This window comes from Parasteatoda tepidariorum, chromosome 7 (genome assembly GCF_043381705.1).
Source record: "Parasteatoda tepidariorum isolate YZ-2023 chromosome 7, CAS_Ptep_4.0, whole genome shotgun sequence".
Lineage (NCBI taxonomy): Eukaryota > Metazoa > Arthropoda > Arachnida > Araneae > Theridiidae > Parasteatoda > Parasteatoda tepidariorum.
Window position 1 is genome coordinate 75,541,903 of NC_092210.1, and position 20,064 is coordinate 75,561,966.

Genomic DNA, 20,064 nt, shown 5'->3' on the forward strand with positions numbered 1-20,064 from the left:
TCACTGATATACATGGCAGCATCGTCATGGTGGCATCAGCATGCAGCCAGTGCAGGAGTAGTTTCAGTGATGGGCAATTAATTACTGCAAACAACTAACAACTAAATAACAAACAGTATTTTGTTATTTAGTTTCTTATTTCTCATTAGTGATTTTGGTTTTGTTCTTACTGTGCCGATACTTTTAGTTCTCTTATGAGGTAATAACTTTTATTTCATCTTAAAATAATTTTTTTCAAATATATGTATGTATGCACCCGATTTTACGTTTTTTATCAGATTATCATTTAAAAAAATGCAGGATGTGGAGTAACTTAAAATCGGGGTAAAAACAAGGCATATATTTCAGAAATTGATTTTTATGACCATTAGGAAAAAAGTGTAATCTTTACTATTTTTTTTCTTCTGTTTTTAAGTACAATTTTAACAATATCTCTCTCGTAACTTACTTTTTTTTGACAAATTTGCTTTTTGGTAACTTTTACAATTGAGTGTTGTTTCTAAGTTTTTATGCTTTGAAACTCTTTATTAGTAGTGGGTATATCCTCTGATTTTTCTTTTATCTTCTTGGTTTTCTTCACTATCATCGAGGTCAATCAAATATTAAATCAAATATTGAAGGAATTGTAAAGTAATGGGGATATGTGTTGCTATATATGCCATCAACTATATGCCATATATATATGCCATCAACTTTGGAACATCTTCAGCCATGTAATTTTAGTCTAAAGGTTCAATGTTACATTTGGATATTGAAAAGACTGATTTAATAAACCTCTTTGAAAGGCATTTTAGTGCCTTGTGGGGTAGAATCAAATTCAGAACTTCCAGAACATTTATTTTTGCATTAGAAGCATGTAGAAGTCAATGGAATCAAGAAAAAGAAGAGATTGCCTTACTAGTTGTTAAGTGTAACGTTCTTTAAAGGATTAGATTATTCCATGATTCAATGATTGAAATTAACTCAAGAAATTTGACTCTCAAATTTTACAATTTAAGCTCGCATACTTCATATAACTACCCTTCCCATGCTTTGCCCATCCCACCACCTTTTTTTATTTTGAGTCAAGGGGGAAATCTTCTCCTGCAGACAAAAGGACAATGAGTTTGAATATAATGAACGTCAGAGCAGCTTCAAACATCTAATAAACAAGTCTTTTTCTCTCTCTATTATAAATAAATAAAAAATAAAAAGAAGAAAAAAAATAAAGAAGGAACTCAGAAGAAGTTTATTCAAACTTTGTAGAGGTAAAATGATTTCGATCTGTTAGTAAATAGAGCATTATTTTTTTAAAAAAAAATAAGTAGCATGAAATCTGGGAACGAACCAGTTAAAATGCGGGATAACGTTTAGAAGCGGGATAACACACAAAACAGACAACGTAAAACTGGGTTTCTGTATAAAAGTAAGTAAGCAATATTTAAAATTGTATTCTAACAGTGCATGCATATAATGTATTTCAAAACCTATAGAAATCTTACAAACTGTTCAATTGGTAAAGTAGGTTGCTTAGTTTTTGCCTACAATGGCTTGAAGCCAGATTTTTGATTCCTCTTGCTGAAGACTGATAATCAGAGTGTACTTTTTTCAATCTTAGTGGTTTTCAGTTTAAATGTTTTTGTGATTTGGAATTCACTCTAATGTAATGCCCCTGACGGTTTCATACTTGAATACCTATGTGCAATTAGGGAGTATGGTGCAATGGCCATTTGGTTGCCCCCACCATCTCGAACCCCCGACTTGCTTCAGTACATTTACACTAGTATTATCTTCGAATCATCATGAAGGATGAATCCCATATTCTTGCCAATAGTCCATAAGTGTAGATGTTCCAGGTTAGCAATCAAGCAAAATAAAGTTTATCAATAATTATTTTTTATTTTATTTTAAATATATATATTTTACTTTTAGAATATTGCGCATTGTGATAATCCTAAAGTCTGTGGAGAATTTTGCAAAACCACTGCCACTTCAATTTCCATTGCTGAAGGTGTTTAGAGACAGTTTCCTTCTACCTTTTCAAAGAATTTCTGCAAAACGAGCTCTACTTTTTGTTTTGATATTTGAAAGGGTGAACAAGGAAGAGGTATTTTAGTGCAGCTATGAAATATTTTTGCTCACTTTTGTCACTGTTGAATGAGATTGGTAATAAGGATGTTGCTTTTTTTTACTCATACTTTCAGCTGAACCATTTTTTTAAGATTGAAATGTTACAAGTATACTTAATAGCTTTTTTTTTGTTGAAAAATTTTTTACTTTCTAATAATAAAAAATATATTCAGGGATGTGATTCTTCCACCAATATGCAGGTTACTGTTTTTTCATGTATTTTTTTTCCAATTGAATTCAAATTAAGAATTCAAGTTCTATATTTACCATATTTAGTTAAATTCATTTAATTGGAATGAGTTTCCCTATTTTAGAATGTCGTCAACTCCATTATTTATAGCTGAAAATCAGTATATTTTGCTTGAACTCAAGTAAATACTATTTTCAACGCTATTATCGATGAATCCCGCGATACTACTTGTCTTATATATGTCAAAAATTAACTTTATATTCCAATGAGTCCTTGAAATTATTTACTACTTAATTCTTACTTTATTGATAATTTGAATATGAAAGTCAATATAATGGAAGTCTTGAGTAGATTTCCTGTTCCTTGATTATTTAAATTAAAGTTTTTAGTTTATCTTTTCATGTGTTTGTCTTGAAATTTTAGATTACATCTTTTTATTTTTTTAAATTTGCATTTTTGATTGATCACATCCCTGTTATTTTCTAATTACAGTTAAAAAATAATATATGTGACATTCGTCTTTTCAAATAAAAATTTGACAATATCATCAGAAATGCAGATTACTATTGTCTGTTTTCTTTTGTTAATACTGTTATCTTTGGAAAAGCTGTTGGCATACCTTAGTTTAGTATATATATTAATTGCAATTAAGGTTTATTTATTCCATTGTATTTGATGTAGAAAAAGTGTGAGATTCATCTCAAAACAGTGTCCCCCCCCCCTTATAGAATTGCTTAAATCCTTTTTTTTTCTTTTTTATAAAGCAATTTTTGACTGCATTTCTAGTGCCAATGAAGTATTTAATTTTGAATATCAACTTTTTTTATTAACTTTTGTGAAAGTATCTCATTAAATTATTTAATTTTTTTTCTTCATAAATGAACTATATTTTCAAAATGTTAGTGTTGATAAAATTGTTAAGCATTTTACTGGTATTTTATGTGATTTGTTTTTTTATCTTTTTTCAAAATATGAATTCCTTATTAATCAATTTGATTGATTTCTTGATCATTTTCTTTAAAAGAAATGCCCATGTTTTTGAATGGAATTTAAGAGTGTTTTGCGCGTAAGTATCAATTTGATTAGAAGACACTTAGTGTTATTTAAAAATTTAGTGCATCAACAATTTTAATTTGTTTTATCCTGGTTAGAATTTTCATTAATGAGTATTATGATGTTTTTGTTTTTATTTATTCAGGTAGTTAAAATAAGTTTATTTAGAAAGTTTTACATTTTCAATTATTTTATGGTTCAGTTAAAATCAATATTTCAATATTTTTTGCAAAAAATTTAAAAAGTTCATGTTTTAAAAATAGATTTCTGTTGAGGTCCATAGAAATTTTTAAGTAATTAAAGTTCTAAATTTCAACTTAAAGTAAAAAAAAAGAAGGAAAACCACATCATTATATTTAATCACATGTGCTTTCATCGTTAATTATTCTGATATTTTTAATGACTAAGATTTGATTTGTTTTATTTGTATTGCTTTCAATGGAATTCTTTAAATCAAGAAAGTAATTAATTACCATGAAATATGTGAAGTAAGACATCATTATATCGTAGAAATTTAAAATGCTAATAAATTTTTTTTACAAACTACAGCATTCTGTGAACAAATGTTATATCCCAAATCTATTTATTCGTATTGATTTTTATTAAATATTTGTTACTGTACATATCTATGATATATATGTATGTTAATCCATGTTCAATTGTATAACTATTTGTTTAACATTTGGTGCAAAGATAATTTCCTTGTTAATATTGGTATTTTAAATATGTTATTGATATTTTGTAACATCATACTATTGATTAGTTTTTGATGCATTATGTCGAAGTATTATTATTGGACGTTTTCGCATATATTATTGAGTATTTTTCATATGTTTTGTAATTGTTGACAAGTTTTGGTAAACATAATAATCGATTAAAAAAGTAAGCATACCTGATTTGTATAAACTATTTTTCAAATTTCTTATTTTATTATAACTTTAAACCTGGGATTCTCTATTAATTTGTGTCATATATTCCATATATTTTATGTTTGTTGTAATTAACTATGATTCATTTTTTTAATAGTATGCAGAATGCAGTTTTAAACCTGCTTAAATCTTTATTAAAAATCCCTGCTTATAGAATTTTGTTCTATAAGACTTGTTAAATAACTGTGTCAAATTAAATGTGGTGATAATTATATATTAAATACTTAATATTAAGTGATAGTGCACTAAATCGACTTATTTTACTTTTTTTTTGTTAAGCTGTTGTGCTTAAAGCTTTTATTTAAATAATCTTTTTTGTTGCTTAGTGTTTATTTCATAACATATTTATTTATTCATTCTGTTTTTTTTAATTACTTTAACTTTTCAGGTTATCATGAATGTTAATTTATTCATTCTAAGATTAATCATATAGCTATAGATAAAATGTTTTTTTTTATTTGTTCCATTTATTTAAAAAAAAATTACAAGATGTTGCACATTTATTTCAAATTTAAGTGTTCAAATGAGTAAAATTTATTACTAGAAGTTGGTCATGAGATTTCTCTTAAATGGTTAAACATAATTTTAGCCTTAATAGGGAGAGAAATCAAAAGAACTTAAAATTCTTCAGCTGCATATTTATAAATTTTTTAATATTACTATTAAAATGAGATCAAGTAAAAAATGTAATTGTTATTCTTTTCTACAGGTGAGTTTTTACATTCGCTGTGAAATAAATAAGACAAATTAAACATGTTTATACTTTAAGATTTGTAAGTTTGTCATACTTTTTTAAGTACAATATTCTTACAGTGATTATGCTTTCAAAGCTTTGTATGACATGTTTCTTATTTTACATTTTAAAAATATATTTTAAAGACAATAAATATAATTTTAAAATAATTTTATTTCTCATTTTTGTATCAACACTTTGCTTATGGTGCTTAACATGGTGAAGCCTGCCATTCTAAACCTCTTGTTCTTCTAGCTGTAAACAAAAAGTTAACGAAAAGCTTGGTTTTTGAATATAAAGAAAAAGTGTTGGTAAAATAAATTATAATTCTATATTGTCTGGTGGTTTGATTCCATGTATTTCTAATTTCATTAGTAAAACACCACAGTTTCATAATAATTTTTAAAATTTTTCAAAATATTATGCGCCTTTTAATTTTTTTTACTAAAAAATGTCATTAATTTTTTTTTATTCTAATGTAATTAAATTTTTCTTTAATTTTGAATTTTTACTGTTTATTTCTACCATTGTGGCCTTAAAATAATTTCTTATAGTCCAAAAATCTACATCTTCCACATTTTACTAACTTATTCACTTTGGTGTACATGTAAGTCACTTGTGGTATTTATGTATATAAGGAGTTATTTCTAAGATATTTATGAGACTACTATATTATCACTTAACAAATGTTGTATATTAGTTTTTATTATTTGGTGTAGGATTGTGTTTGTCTGTTATATAAATAAAATATGCTGTGTAACTTTGATTAAAATGGATTCTTGTATAAATATACTTGTTAGGTTTTTTTGATAAAATAATTACAAACTCCAATAATCAAAGGTTATTTTCAAATGAATTTAACCCTGCAGAACATCTTGCTTAAGTCGAAAGGCTGAAATAATTTGTATTCATTATTTTAATTAATTGTTTTTTTTAGATATTAAAATTCTAATTTTGAATGTTTCCTTTTGTTTAAATAAGTATTTAGAATAAAGGATGCTTAATTCTGACAGATGAATTCATTTATTAACTGATTTACATTACGTGATTTCTGAATCAAAACAAAGGGCTGGTCCACTTTTATGACTGTATTTTATGTGCTATCAAAGTATGTAGATTTTTATTAATGAAAATAAATATTTTGAATGATTCCAAAATTTTGTTTGTTTATTTGCGTCAAAATGTATCCTGTAAGTTATGCTATTTAAATATCAAAATGATTGACTGATGGTTGATCTGACTGTATAGCACAGTCAGATCGTTAATCTAAATTAAGTTATTTTCTCTACCTAATGCTAAGTTATAACGGTTTAGAAAGTAGAAGGAATATTTTAAATAAATTTTGAAGGTGACAGTAACACCATAATGATGCAGTATTGCTGTTTTTTAAGTTTCTTCCTTTCTTTTATTTTAAATTTAGTTGCAATTATGATTTCAGTGACAGGCACAGTAAGTATAGTAGTTTGTGAAAGTAATGTTAAATAATTTTTTTATAATTTATTAAAAATAATAAGTAATGTTAAATTCCTTAAATATAATTCATGTCTTAAATAGGACCAACAATTAAAAAAATAATAATTGTAGGGAAACAGAAGGAGATCAAAATATGTCTCCTTCTACCTCAGAAAGTATCATTTATAATTTTATAAGTATCATTTTACCTAAGAAAAATTTGTTATTATTCTAATTAATCTTTATAAATAATTTACGGTTTGTCAGGAGAAGATGTTGCTGAAAAAAACTGTAAAATAATGTTTTCGGAACTAATCCTCATATGCAGAAACTATATGATACATACAAAATAAACACAACCTGACAAATATTTTAGTTGAAATGGTCTTTTTTAGTTTTTTTTTCTCCAGTCAGTAGAGCAATCTGTGGTCGAACTTGGTGAGAATAAATAACCAGTTTTCAAAGTAGAATGTGAAGCAAAGCACACATTGCTCTATCTTGTCATTTTTCTTTGACAGATTTCATGCACTGTGTCACACTATTACAAAATCATGCCATAAATATGGGTTAAAAATACATACACCATTTGGACTGGACGTTTGGAAACAATTGGATTGGGTGTGGAGGTCCCATTAATTGGTCTCCCAGATCACCTGATTCCTCTCTTTGGGGGTGCTATGAGCATTGTGTGCGACACGGTGGCGCAAATCATCATTACTGTTGCTACAATCAGTGAAACGCCAGGTATCTTCTCAAATATTCGCCAATTCCTGTCCAATCTTGCTCGCATCTAAGCCAATGCGCACAATTTTGCCTCCTATGATACTTGTAAGTCACGCATTGTACTCTTTTGTTGTGTAAGAAAGCGTTTTACACTATATTCTGTGTTGTAGTCTTAGTGTTTCTTGATGAGGGTGACGCTTCCGCCCAAGTTTTCTTATGTACTTCTGGCTCCTAACGATGTTCTCTACCTTACCTCCAAGTTACTGCACGGCATTGTGGGACGTCCTGTACACGCTTTATGGACCGCGGGAAAATATTTCTACTGTAAAAATAGTTCAGCCTTTGATCCCCACCTGGCACTTTTAGAAAATTCCTTATGTGAATCAGTCAGAGAGACTGCCATTTAAGGCCAGAAAATTATTCTGACTACCTTTGTAATCATTAATCACAGAAAAGGGAGCCGCAATGGCTCAGGGGATAGAGCGTTCGCCTTCAAATGAGGTGAACCGGGGTTCGATCCCGGCGATGGCAGGTCGATACGAATTCCGCATCCGTCTCGCACCGACCGCAGTGCTGACGTGAAATATCCTCCGTGGTAGACGGATCATGGGATAGAATCCCCTTGTCGTCAGGCTAACCGTGGGAGGTTCTCGTGATCTTCCTCTCCATGTAACGTATATGCGGGCTAGTTCCATCGAAAAGTCCTCCGTGAAGGCATATTTCTTCCAATACTGGATCCAGGAGTTCCCTTGTCTTCTGGATTGGGTTCAAAATTACAAGGTTACGGAGTTGAACATAACATTGGGTCGGCTGTTCAACGAGGGTTATAAAATAAAATAAAATCACATAAAAGGGCCCATGTCTTAGAATGTTTTGAAGACGATTATGAAATTTGAAGAGATTGGAGATATGGATGTGCTGCCAAGAAGAGGGCGGTAACTGGTTAAGGATAAAATTGCCGAAGAATGGGCATTTTGGAAACAAAACGGAAGGGTTAATTCCCAATATAATGAGTAAAGATTAAATGATTGCCGAGATGTTAGTAAATTTTATGTTAATATCGGAAGAATCGATTAATTCTTAAAATATTTTACATATTTTGTTCCTTGATATATATTTAAAATAGTTATTAAAAGATTTTCTGAGAAACTAAGGTAAGACTTCTTTTTCTCGACAGCGATAAATTCTAAATTCATTTGATTTATCTAAACGTTTATAATTTAAGTTGCACAGAAGTTTTTATTTATTTTTATAAATAGTTTATAAAACTATATTATTTTGGGTAGAGAATATCTCATTTCCCCCCTAAAATTACTCGATAGCAATAATCACTAATGTTTTCCTATTACTACAACGACCGTTCGTTCTTTAATAATTGTAATTTATATGAGATCATTTTTTTAAATGGTTATTTTATAAATAGTTCATATTTCATAAGCATTTTATTGTAAAAGGATTTGTGTGAAGCGTATTAACAACGAGTAGCAAAAAATAGCAGTGAATTTGTTTATTGCAGAGTCGTTGAAAAGCATTTCAGTGAATGATCGAATCAGAGAATAAGTTTATAAAAAAACAAAAATTTTTAGACGACAGCACTTTTTGATTTTTTAAAATAACTTCTCATGAAATGATGTATATTGAATGGAAAGTACCTTTAAAGCATTTTTTAAAACATTTAAAGTTATAAGAAATATATATATATATCCGTGTGCAAATCCATTTCGGGCAAATCCGTGACTAAAATTATGGGCAAAACAGACAATTCATGTTTCTTTCTCTTTTCTATTTTTGTCTTAAATAAATATTTATTTTCTAAAATTATTTATAGTCAACCTCTTTAAATTATCCAGTATAATACTACCTTGCTCACATCCATTTTCGGGCCCATGCTTGGTAACTAACAAATCAAACGCACTTCAGTAATGCAGTAAGAACGCACTTTAAAACAAAACTCCTCTAGTTACGCTCAATTTGCACTTTTGTTTTCATGTTTTGCAATCTGGCAATCTTGTTACGAAAATATTTTAAATCATTCTAGAAAAATTTCCCGTTCATGTAAGTTCATTTGAATTCGCTGCTCGCTTTATAGATTATGTTTTATTCTGTTTTTTCTTTATATTTTATTTTCTGTTTTTACGTGTTATTTTTACTTATTGTGTTCTATTTTATTTGTTGTAATTTTTATAAAAGTTTTTGAGTGCTCCTCACACTATTGTATTGATATATTTTGCTTTGGCTATATTGATACAATATTAGATAGCACTCTTTTCTGCGGATATAATCGTGTGGGCTGATGAAAAGATTATATCTTTTATTTACTCGATTTTTTAAAAAAATTTTATCCTTTTTTTCCGGATTTTTTTAATTATTTTTTTTATTTATATTTCCCCCCCCAGTTGTTTGTTATTTTTTTTAATTATTATTTTTCTTTTTCTCCCTTTTTTCATATGTCTGTAATTTTCCTTTGTTTTATCTTCATTTTGAGCTTATATATATATGTATATATATATACATAAAATCAACTACAAGCATGCTTTAAATTTTTGTTCTTAAAAATTACTTTTTAGATATCTAATAAGAGAAAAAGAATTGTCTTTTATAATTTTTTGAGTATTGTTCTTTTTTCATATTGCATACTTTAGAATATCCCTTATTTTCATGCATGATTATTTTAAGATTTAATTAATAGGGGGAGTTGAAAGAGTTTCGAAAGTTAATATTTATGAATGAAAAGATTCTTTACAAAAAAGTGTTGGTTGCTTCTTTATTGACATGCGAGCGGAGTTAAAAGTCAGCGATAAAGGCTAATTAATATGAAGGAAAAGAAAAAAAAAAACACTTTTGAAGGTATTAATAGTAAAAAAAAATTCCGCAGTTTGCTTTCTACTAAGCATACTTTTTTTATAATTGTTGTAAGAAATTACGACAGCTTTTTACACCGCAAATGTATGTTTTTTCATAATCCGACATCTGATTTATTTGAATAATTTTTTTTTGTAAAGTGGATCGTTTTTATTGAAAATATCTGTTTTTTTTTGTTTGTTTTATACGTTACTTTATTGCTTTTTTTTTCATTTTTCATATGTTAAACTCTGAACTCTTTTTTTAAATTGTTTGCTTCTAATAAATTATGTTTTATTTTTATATTTTTGGTTTTCTCTATTTACAATTCAAAGAAATTTGAATTTTCATAAAAAAACGTTTTTATTGTTTTTGTTGTCCTGCAAAACTGATTATCTTATAGGAAAGGATGGAATAAAGGCACGAGATTTTAAAGGAAAGTGAGGCGAAATGTAATGTATATAGTATAAATGAACTAATTTGAGATTTTTTTATTTATTTATAGATCATTTTTACACCTGTATGTCATATATATATATAGCCATATTTATATATGAGTTAAATTCAAAATGTAGAGAAAACAAGGAGTGAAAAATTATAGAACAATGAAAAAAGGGGAAAAAATAGAATAAAGCATGAATTATGAAATCTATAAAGCGAGTAGCGAATTTAAATGAACTTACAAGAACGGGAAATTTTTCAGGAATGATTTAAAATATTTCCGTAACAAGATTGCCAGATTGCAAAAAATGAAATCAAAAGTGCAAATTGAGCTAAAAGCGTAACTAGATGAGTTTTGTATTATAGTGCGTTCTTACTGCATTACTTAAGTGCGTCTTTGCAATCTGGCAATCTTGTTACGAAAATATTTTAAACCATTCTTGAAAAATTTCCCGTTCTTGTAAGTTTATTTAAATTCGCTACTCGCTTTATAGATTTCATTTCATGTTTTATTCTGTTTTTTTCTTTCTATTTTATTTTCTGTTTTTACGTTATATTTTTGTGTTATACTTATTGTGTTCTATTTTATTTGTTGTAATTTTTTTGTTTTGAGTGCTCTTCACACTATTGTATTGATATATTCTGCTTGGCTATATTGATACAAAATTAGAAAGCACTCCTTTTTGCGGATATAATCGTGTAAGCTGATGAAAAGATTATATCCTTTATTTTCCGGATTTTTTAAATTTTTGGTCCTTTTTTCGGAATTTTTTTTTTCGGGGTTTTAGTTATTTTAACTTTTATTATTATTTTTCTTTTCCCTCCCGCTTTTTTTATTGTTCTGTAATTTTTCCCTTGTTTTCTCTACATTTTGAACTTATTTTATGAGTTCTATTTGCTTGCAACTTATGCGCAATAAATAAAACTTATTGTTTTTCTTAATTTTCTTCGTTTTTTTTTTGATTTATTTTTTATGCTATATATATATATATATATATATATAGCATAAAAAATAAATCAAAAAAAAAACGAAGAAAANTATATATATATATAATATACAAGTCTTGAGCAAAACAAAAATTTTCATTCCCTTGCCGGTTTCTCACGTAATTAATTCTTTTTTAAAAGTATTCTGTTAAATGCCCTTCTTACGTAGCTGTTAAAACGTGGAAACCAGATCTGTTCGTCCTATTCTTGCGCATTTGAAAGTTTTTTTCTTAAAAAATATTTTGTATTCTGTGAAAATGATGTAATAATAATAATAATAAGGAATACACACACAAAAAATAATAATTCAACAAGTTAGTAAACAATTTATTTACAGTTTTTTTTCACTATATTTAATTCTTTGAGGGCTACAGTCAAAATCATTCAAACACTGTGAAGAGAAATACGAGTTCCTTATGTATATATATATATAATTTTTTATATTGAAGTATTTTCCCCCCCCCTCTCTCAGGAAGGAAGGGGGGAAAGTAGGCACTCTGTATATTATTATTGTTTTGAGCCGAACCACTTTGCGCGGTTCATGCTTTTTTGAATACTCCAGAGACGACAGGATTTGGAAACACTGCACTCTCAACACTCTTAGGATACCTTTTCCATTTCCAGAAAGTATCTTTTTTGCTATGTTTATCTGATTTTGTTGCATATAGAACTGTTGCGTAAAAACGTGGAGCAACAATTGTTTTAGTGTTTGTAAACGTGATCTTTCACCATTTTGATGTGCTAACCATAAAATACACAGTTGAGGAAAATTTTAATGTAAGCCATTTTCTTTTATTTATGTGACGTGGCATTTTAAGCAGTATTTTAAGGTTAAGGAAATAGACGTAAGAGTTACTTTTTATGCTTTTGGAGCATAAAAGTTATTCTTAATAAAGGGATTTAAATTTTTGACTATGTCAACCTTCATCTATCAAAAGGTACCTCATGATGGAATCAAGTTAATATGTCTTATATACTAGTGTATTGGTATTTAATATTTATAGTGGTAGTTAAGCCACATTACAGTTGATTTGCTTTAAAATATACTGTTCAAAGGAAAAAAAAATCCGGTGAAGTATATAAAGTCTCACGGTTAATAAACAGTATTGAAGAAGGAGAAAAAAAAACGAAATGAGCGAAATGCTATGAAGAAAAAATATAATGAGCAAACATGATATAAATAAATAAAATAGCATGAACCAACTAGTGGTACCTGTTCATCGAAGTTAACATGTCTTATATACTAGTGATTTGGTATTTAATATTTATAGTGGTAGTTACTCCACATTACTTTGCAAAGAAAATAAAAGACTGTTGTTGACTAACAGATTTCCTCATCTGGTGAAATAGAAGACGTTTTTTTAAAACCATTGATTCTTGAAAAGGTGGTTTTTAACACTTTCTGAAGATCAGTAAAAATTAAACATAATAACTGACATTTTTCGTAATGCAATAAATTGCATCTGTATATTTACATTTTATTTTGTAACAGTTCTTTGCTAGTAACAGACTTTTCACAGAATACTTTAAAACGAAACATATAGTTACTCCAAAATAACCATTCCAAAGAATTATAAAATAAAAGTTATTGCTGAATAACTTTTAACAAGTTATTCTATAACGGATAGAAGGCTTAATTTTATATATAATCATCACGTTCATTACTGATGGAATCAATGTTATTTAGCCGATGTAGATATATTCGGCTACAATTACAGTTAATTTTCTTTCCTGTCCATAAGCAAAAGTGTATTAAAAATGCACTATAGGACATACATAATAATGTTTATTGTCAACACATTTTGTATATTAATAATCATCTACGTATTTATTTAGTTGCCCATTAGTTTTTTTTTGGTTTAGTAAACATTAAATCTTTATAAAGTAGTTTATTTTTTTTTTTTTACTTCAATTCTTTGCAGTCGTGTTTCTGCTTTCTGATCTTCACACGTCGAGTGGTGACCAAATAAGCCAGCCAAGTGTTGAAATATAGTGTTTATTATATTTTCAATGAATTCATAAATAATTTATATAAGTTTTACTTGAGGTTTCAAAATTAATAATTTTCAATTAATTTTAACTTTTCATCTATATTAGTTTTAAAGCTTATAAAAAAAAAAGCCAATCTCGATAAATTTTTGCCTCAATTTAAAATTTGATCAATATACATAGAATGTTAAAATCACTAACATAAACATTTCTAATAACATATAAATGTATATAATTTTGAATACTCCAATTCGGCAGTTGAGTACTGTATTAAAATCGTGTATTAAAATTGAGTACTGGATTAAATCGAAGCTAAAAGTATTGTTTCTTTATTGTAAAGTAACCGCATGGAATTTTCTTATTAAGCAAAATTTTATGATAAAGATTAGAAGTTAGCGTTTTAAAATTAATGTATGGAAACTAAGATTGTTTTTTAATTAGTTTGTATTTACTCTTACAGTAAATTTTATGTAAAACTTTCCTCAGACCACACACGTGATTAAAATATAAATTCGAAAAAACTATTTAAGGTTGTAAAACAATTTTAAAAATTAGTATTTTATATTCATGCTAAGTAATCTATTTGGCGAAAAAATATTTTATGAGTCATCAAAATTAAATTAATGTTTGAAGAAAGTTGCCAGAGCAAAATGATCAAGTTTCAATTTTATCCCAATTTAATCAAAAATCTAACACCAAACATGGTTTAAATAATAAAATTAAATTAATGTTTGAAGAAAGTTGCACTGGTAACAGAGCAAAATGATGAAGTTTCAATTTTGTCCCAATATAATCTGAAATCTAAAACCAAATATGGCTTAAATAATAAAATTAAATTAATGTTGAAGAAAGTTTCCAGAGCAAAATGATTAAGTTTCAATTTTGTCCCAATTTAATCTGAAATCTAACACCAAACATGGTTTAGACAATAAAATTAAATTAATGTTTGAAGAAAGTTGCACTGGTAACAGAGCAAAATGATTAAGTTTCAATTTTGTCCCAATATAATCTGAAATCTAAAACCAAATATGGTTTAAATAATGAAATTAAATTAATGTTTGAAGAAAGTTGCACTGGTAACAGAGCAAAATGATTAAGTTTCAATTTTGTCCCAATATAATTTGAAATCTAAAACCAAACATGGTTTAGACAATAAATCAATTTAGGATCTTTTAATTGAGTATTTTATAATTTAGATGTAACAATCAGTTTATTTCCAAGTGACAAAAAACGTTTGTAGCAATCATAGGGCTTGGTGAGCGGTACGAGTAGAGAGTGGATCCCCTTAACTATCACAAACTGTAAACTTAATAACTGAGTGCATTTTCCAATCCTGCCGCCTCTAGCAACAACATATAATATAAGCAAAACAGCCCATTAAACGTCAGTGTTTCTCTATGTTCTAACAATAACCTCTCTTTGATAATATAGGCAGGATGCTTCTTTGAAGTGAACAGTTCTTCCTGAAGCACTTGATTCTTTATAAATCTTTTCGACGAACCAAAATTTCTGCTTCCAACATAAATACTGTGTCAAAATGTCATGAAACTGGCGAAAGTCATTTTTTTTAAATTTTTATTTTGCACCAGTTGTTGAAGACGAGATGAATGTAAAAATGAATAACTTGCACAAGTTTTCTAATTTCACAAAAAAGGAACACATCACGTGGGAAAAACAACACTCTACGATCAACAGTGGGATGTTTTGAGTTTTATTATTGCACAGCAGTTATGCTTTAAAATCAATAAACTTTTGCAAGATGGCAGCACAGCTGTTTTCCGCTTATTTCTGTTGTTCTTCGTGTAAGTAAGTTTTGTTCTTCTTCTTTTAATTTTAAAGTAGGTTAACACCTACTTTAAAATTAAAATTTGATGGAGGGGTGGATGGAAAATATAAAAATAAATAAACAACTAAATAATAATAAAAAAATATCGAATGTACAATATAGTATCTATTAGATTACATGGATTGAAAATTTGGGATATAACGAGATAAACCCCCCACTCTTTAGAAAGGTGACATTTTTAAACATCAAACTGTTCCTTAGTATTGTTTCCAGATAGACATTTTACGAGTTTTCGAATTTCAGCGAGATAACAACACAATGCATATAAATATATTATTGACAACAAGAAACAGGGAAATCGTGATATTTACCCCCGAAAGCGCTCGCTCATCTGAACAGTTTAAAAACCTGGCTTATCATTATGATACCTGAAGATTTCAAAATATTTATCTTTCTACAGGCAGCTGAATTTTATCCATATCTTGCTTAATTTGTTTTACTTAAAGATAAAAACTGAAATACATTTGGAAGAAGGAGACGTGCTTAAATAATGAAAATAATTGCCATGCTTTCAAAAATCGTACTTTTAAAATTCCTTAGTAGACCGCGCAACTATAAAGCACACTTTTAAAATGATTTTTTTGTTTATTTTTTAAGTTATTTGTTTTTGAAATCGGAGGAAAGATTTAAAATAATTATTTATTTTTTAAAATATTTCAATGAATTATTTTTCATTCTGTAAATTTTTTTTGGTTGAGATAAAAATTATAGCTTTAAAATCCTATCTATCATATCTTTATGAGGAACAAAACCATTATTAATACTTCAATAACAAAATTCTTACTACTTCTTAAACAAAAATTATAACTTCTTTTTAAACAAAAATAATTTCTACTTTTTAAACAAAAATCATTACTAATGCTTCAATAATTTTTCAAAGAATTTTTAAAGTAAGAATTTCAAAATGATAGCAAGGATTTTCTTACTATCTTCAGGACAAATTTCCTGGTAAAAAAACTTTTTAAAAATCAGACCGGATTTTTTTCTCCATTTTTTAATATTTTTCAATTTTTCTTGTTGAATTTTGGGCATTTCAGAACAATTATGAAGTAATAAGTCGTGATTTTGCAATCACTGTGAGATCACAGAGGAATCTCACCAACATATTATGAAAATTATATACATGAAAAAAAATTCGTTTTTAAAGCTGTTTGTTATTTACAAAAAAGCGTAGCCAAATGGGAAAATAACTGATCATTTAACTCATCAAGATTATGAAGTCAAAACTTTATGCAATGTTTCAAATTTATGTTCGTAATTTGTATTTCATAATTTTTTTAAAAAATTAAATTGTTTATTATTGATAACTTAATGATGCTATGATTTTGATGTATTAAACTCACAAAAGCTGAAATAAAATTAACAGCCCCTCGTCCCAAGCAACTTACACTGTATTTTTTCTAACTCGTAATGCATACTTAAATTTTTCTATACTTATAAAACTTATTAGACATAAAGGCATAATTTTCATTTCGGAAAAAAAAATAATATTTCTCCTCCTCCCTTAAAAAAAAAAAAAAAAAAAAAAAAAAAANAACAATCAGTACGATTTATGCTATTACCAATTTTATAAAATGAAATATATGTGCATGCAAATTATATCACATTCATAATTGCAGTAGAATAGCATAAATTTATGTATTTAAAAATATAAAAAAAATCATTAATCAGAAGTCTCTGATAAAACACTGAGTATTTGCAATTATTAACGATAAGTACAACAGTTTCATGAGGTTTTTAGTTAGTTTTGTAGACAGAAATAATGATAAATTATTACAATTTGTGTTTGGTTTTGAATAGAAACCAGCATGTTTGGACATAGGTTGGGACATTAATTCTATGTTTATGTTACGTTTTTCATAATTCGATTATTGATATGTTACCAAATTATATTTTCTTTAATTGTTTCACAGGCAAAATTTATTTTTCATCTTGAAAAATGAGAGGATTTTATAAACAACATAGAATTTATAAGAAGTTCTTAACATTCTCAAAACTTTTAGAATTACATAACAATTTTCATAAAGCATTGTTTTTGCAACATTCAACCAAATTTAAAAATTACATCAAATGACAAGTTTTAAAATACTGTGGTTCATCAAGCGAATCTGCTGCTCTAAAAATTGCACAAATAAAACATTTTTGGTAAATCACATCACAAATAAACTACATTATATTTTCAATAAAACGATTGCTTAGAATACTCATCCCGTAACACTTCAGTACTTTACGATCAACGTAAACTATTCGGAAGTAAATATAGTTTGAGTGATAAAAAAAATTACTAAGATCATTTAGTTTCTTCTCTTCACACCGTGAATATAATTTGTATCCTTTGCTGATGAAAATAATCAAGAGATGTTGAGTGACAAGCTCTTCTAAAAAAATGTGAAAAGTCGTTTGGTACGTCACAGAGTTTTTCACACGAGTGGCAATACCTTGTCGTAGAAACTGGCAGTGAAAGTAGCAGTTAATGTTTCCAAGGATTTATTAGGATGGCTAGATTCCATCTGACATCATAATGGCGTGTCACCTAAATTACATAAATTGTACCTTTCTACATAATGGATAAGTCCACGGTACAGGAAGTCGTATTGCTCCTGTAATAGAACAGTAAAATACCAAATTAAAACAAAATAAGTTTGTTAATATTGGTAGAAATAAGTAAAAAAACTAAGAGGCAATAAAACAGACAAGAATAAATATTGATCAAATTGTGTCACTTTCTTCTTAATTGAGTAGCAGTTACATTCTGAGTTTTTAAAGGTCTTCCAAAAATTAGCAATTTTAAAAATAAATGAAGTGAAAACGGAAAGTTTAAAAATGTACGATTCTTTGCACTTTACGAAAATTTTTATAAAGCTCGTTAATAGATCTATTTACTACTAGAAAACTAAGAAAAATATTTCCTGTTGCAAATCAGACAATTCCAACTGTAATATATTTAAGGGCGTCTGGAAAATTCCTCCCCAGATGGAGCCGCATTATAACTGAAAGGAAAATCGGAACTTATGAAAAAATTGTGTTCTAGTTTTAAATTAAGCAGTGCCATCTATTGACGAACTTTATAGCTACATTTGAAATTTGGAAGGAATAAATTCTCAGGTAAGTGTTCTGCATGGATGGTTGACCGTGTAAAGTGCCCTGGGGCTTAAAATTCGCCGTAAGACTTCCGGGTTACTATTTCCGACTGATTTTTAAGTCACAGCTTGAAAAAACGCGCCTACCAATTTTATTATACTAGTAGTATTTTCAGTCGAAAGAGTTTTTTCCATTTACCTTTCACCGAAACAAATAACAAATACATTCGGAAGACTCCACCAGCTTGCTGTGATGCTACCCCAAAAATAAATAACGATTCTATTTTACACAAATATAGCCAAATAAGGGATAGCACTCAAAACATGGCAAACCTTGCACTTTATTTACGCTTTAATATTAATTTTTTTAGACTTGTTCTTGGCTCGCGACCTGTTAGAATTTATGAATTACAGAAAAGTCTTATGAATGGTAAAATTAAGCGTAAATTTAAACACAAATCAAAATAATAAATTTTCATGGAATATTAAGCCTGTTCACAAATCTTCTCGTAAGCATAACATAAAAGGACGAATACACCGGAAGTTTTCGATTTTTTTTGAGGTTTTAGGAAGTTGTTATTGTGTACATTCAGTCAACTATCCATAGGAAATCATACATATCTATTTTTTTTAAATAGTCTGTCATTTTTGACAGATTGTCTTAAAAATTTCCTGAGTTGTTATTTTATTACCACTTTAGTTATTGCAGGGTAAGAAACTCCAGCAATGAATAAAAGTTTCCATTAGATTGTTCATGGTGCAAGAAATAATCCAACAGAAAACAGCTTAAAATGAATAAAGAACAAAGTATGCTATAAAATAGTTATAAATATTAATCTCGAATGGTAAAATAATGCAATTGAAAAGTAACTGACCAAAGTCTGTAGTAGGCAATGTCGTTGAGCTCTTGCGTACTTTGTTGTTTGAAAAACATCTGCCCTTTCATCACATCGTGCTTGTTCTATTAGGTCGCTGAGGGCCACATAGATGCCGCTCCTATCGCCTCCTCCACTGGAAATGAAACATAAATATATGAGACGATTCGAAAGGTATGGAATTTTCTTCCACAAGTTTTTAGAAAATTCCACCAAAACTAATATGTCTGTTACTTTATCAGATACTAAAAAATTCCATAGATAAAAAGTTTTGGAAAATTTGTTAAGAGTTTCTGGAGTCTGGTGTCATTCTGACGTAATTTATAGCTTAATTTTTAATTACTTCGTCAGAGAATATCAACTGCGGACTTTTAATGAGTATGGCATTCTTTTTAACAAATGTTGTGCATGTTTATTTGGTGATAAGATTGCTTAGAGATACTTTGCGTGTGACACTAAGGATTTGTAAAGGTCTTAAGTAAGTAATTTCAATTCTATGCATTTAATCTCTAAAGAAATTTTATCATCTGGTAAGTTTTGAAGAGAATGACTTGGATCTCATTATATTCTCAGTTTTTAGTGAATTCTACCGGAACTGCAGACCAATCTCAGACCTAACGATAAAAAATGCTTCATTTATAAATTTAATGTGAATGACTTAAATCATAGTGAACAGTGCTCGGTAATTTTATTTCCAACTTGTATTTAACTTCAATATGGTTTCGGTGTTCAAAAGATGTATTTTTCGCCAAATTATGTACAAATATTCAATGGTACTTCCAAATATTAATGCTTTCAAATATTAAAAATTATGAG

The 20,064-nt window shown here is 28.0% G+C and overlaps 2 protein-coding genes across 5 annotated transcripts in view; one reads left to right on the top strand and one right to left on the bottom strand.

Moving 5' to 3' along the window:
* LOC107441785 (hydroxymethylglutaryl-CoA synthase) overlaps positions 1-3,612 on the top strand; it is a 32,143-nt gene extending 28,531 nt beyond the window's left edge. Inside the window, exon 9 of the mRNA XM_043039330.2 lies at positions 1,912-3,612. Within this exon, the coding sequence (XP_042895264.1) occupies positions 1,912-1,998 (87 nt within the window). The 3' untranslated portion in view covers positions 1,999-3,612. The remainder of the gene's footprint in view (positions 1-1,911) is intronic.
* A 13,400-nt stretch (positions 3,613-17,012) lies between these two features.
* Positions 17,013-20,064, bottom strand: part of LOC107441786 (tyrosine-protein phosphatase 69D) — a 521,936-nt gene continuing 518,884 nt past the window's right edge. For all 4 annotated transcript variants that reach the window (XM_071183655.1, XM_043039328.2, XM_071183654.1 and 1 more), the window contains 2 exons: positions 19,249-19,384; positions 17,013-17,893 (listed from right to left, as the gene is read on the bottom strand). In XM_071183655.1, the coding sequence (XP_071039756.1) occupies positions 17,810-17,893; positions 19,249-19,384 (220 nt within the window). In that variant the 3' untranslated portion in view covers positions 17,013-17,809. The remainder of the gene's footprint in view (positions 17,894-19,248; positions 19,385-20,064) is intronic.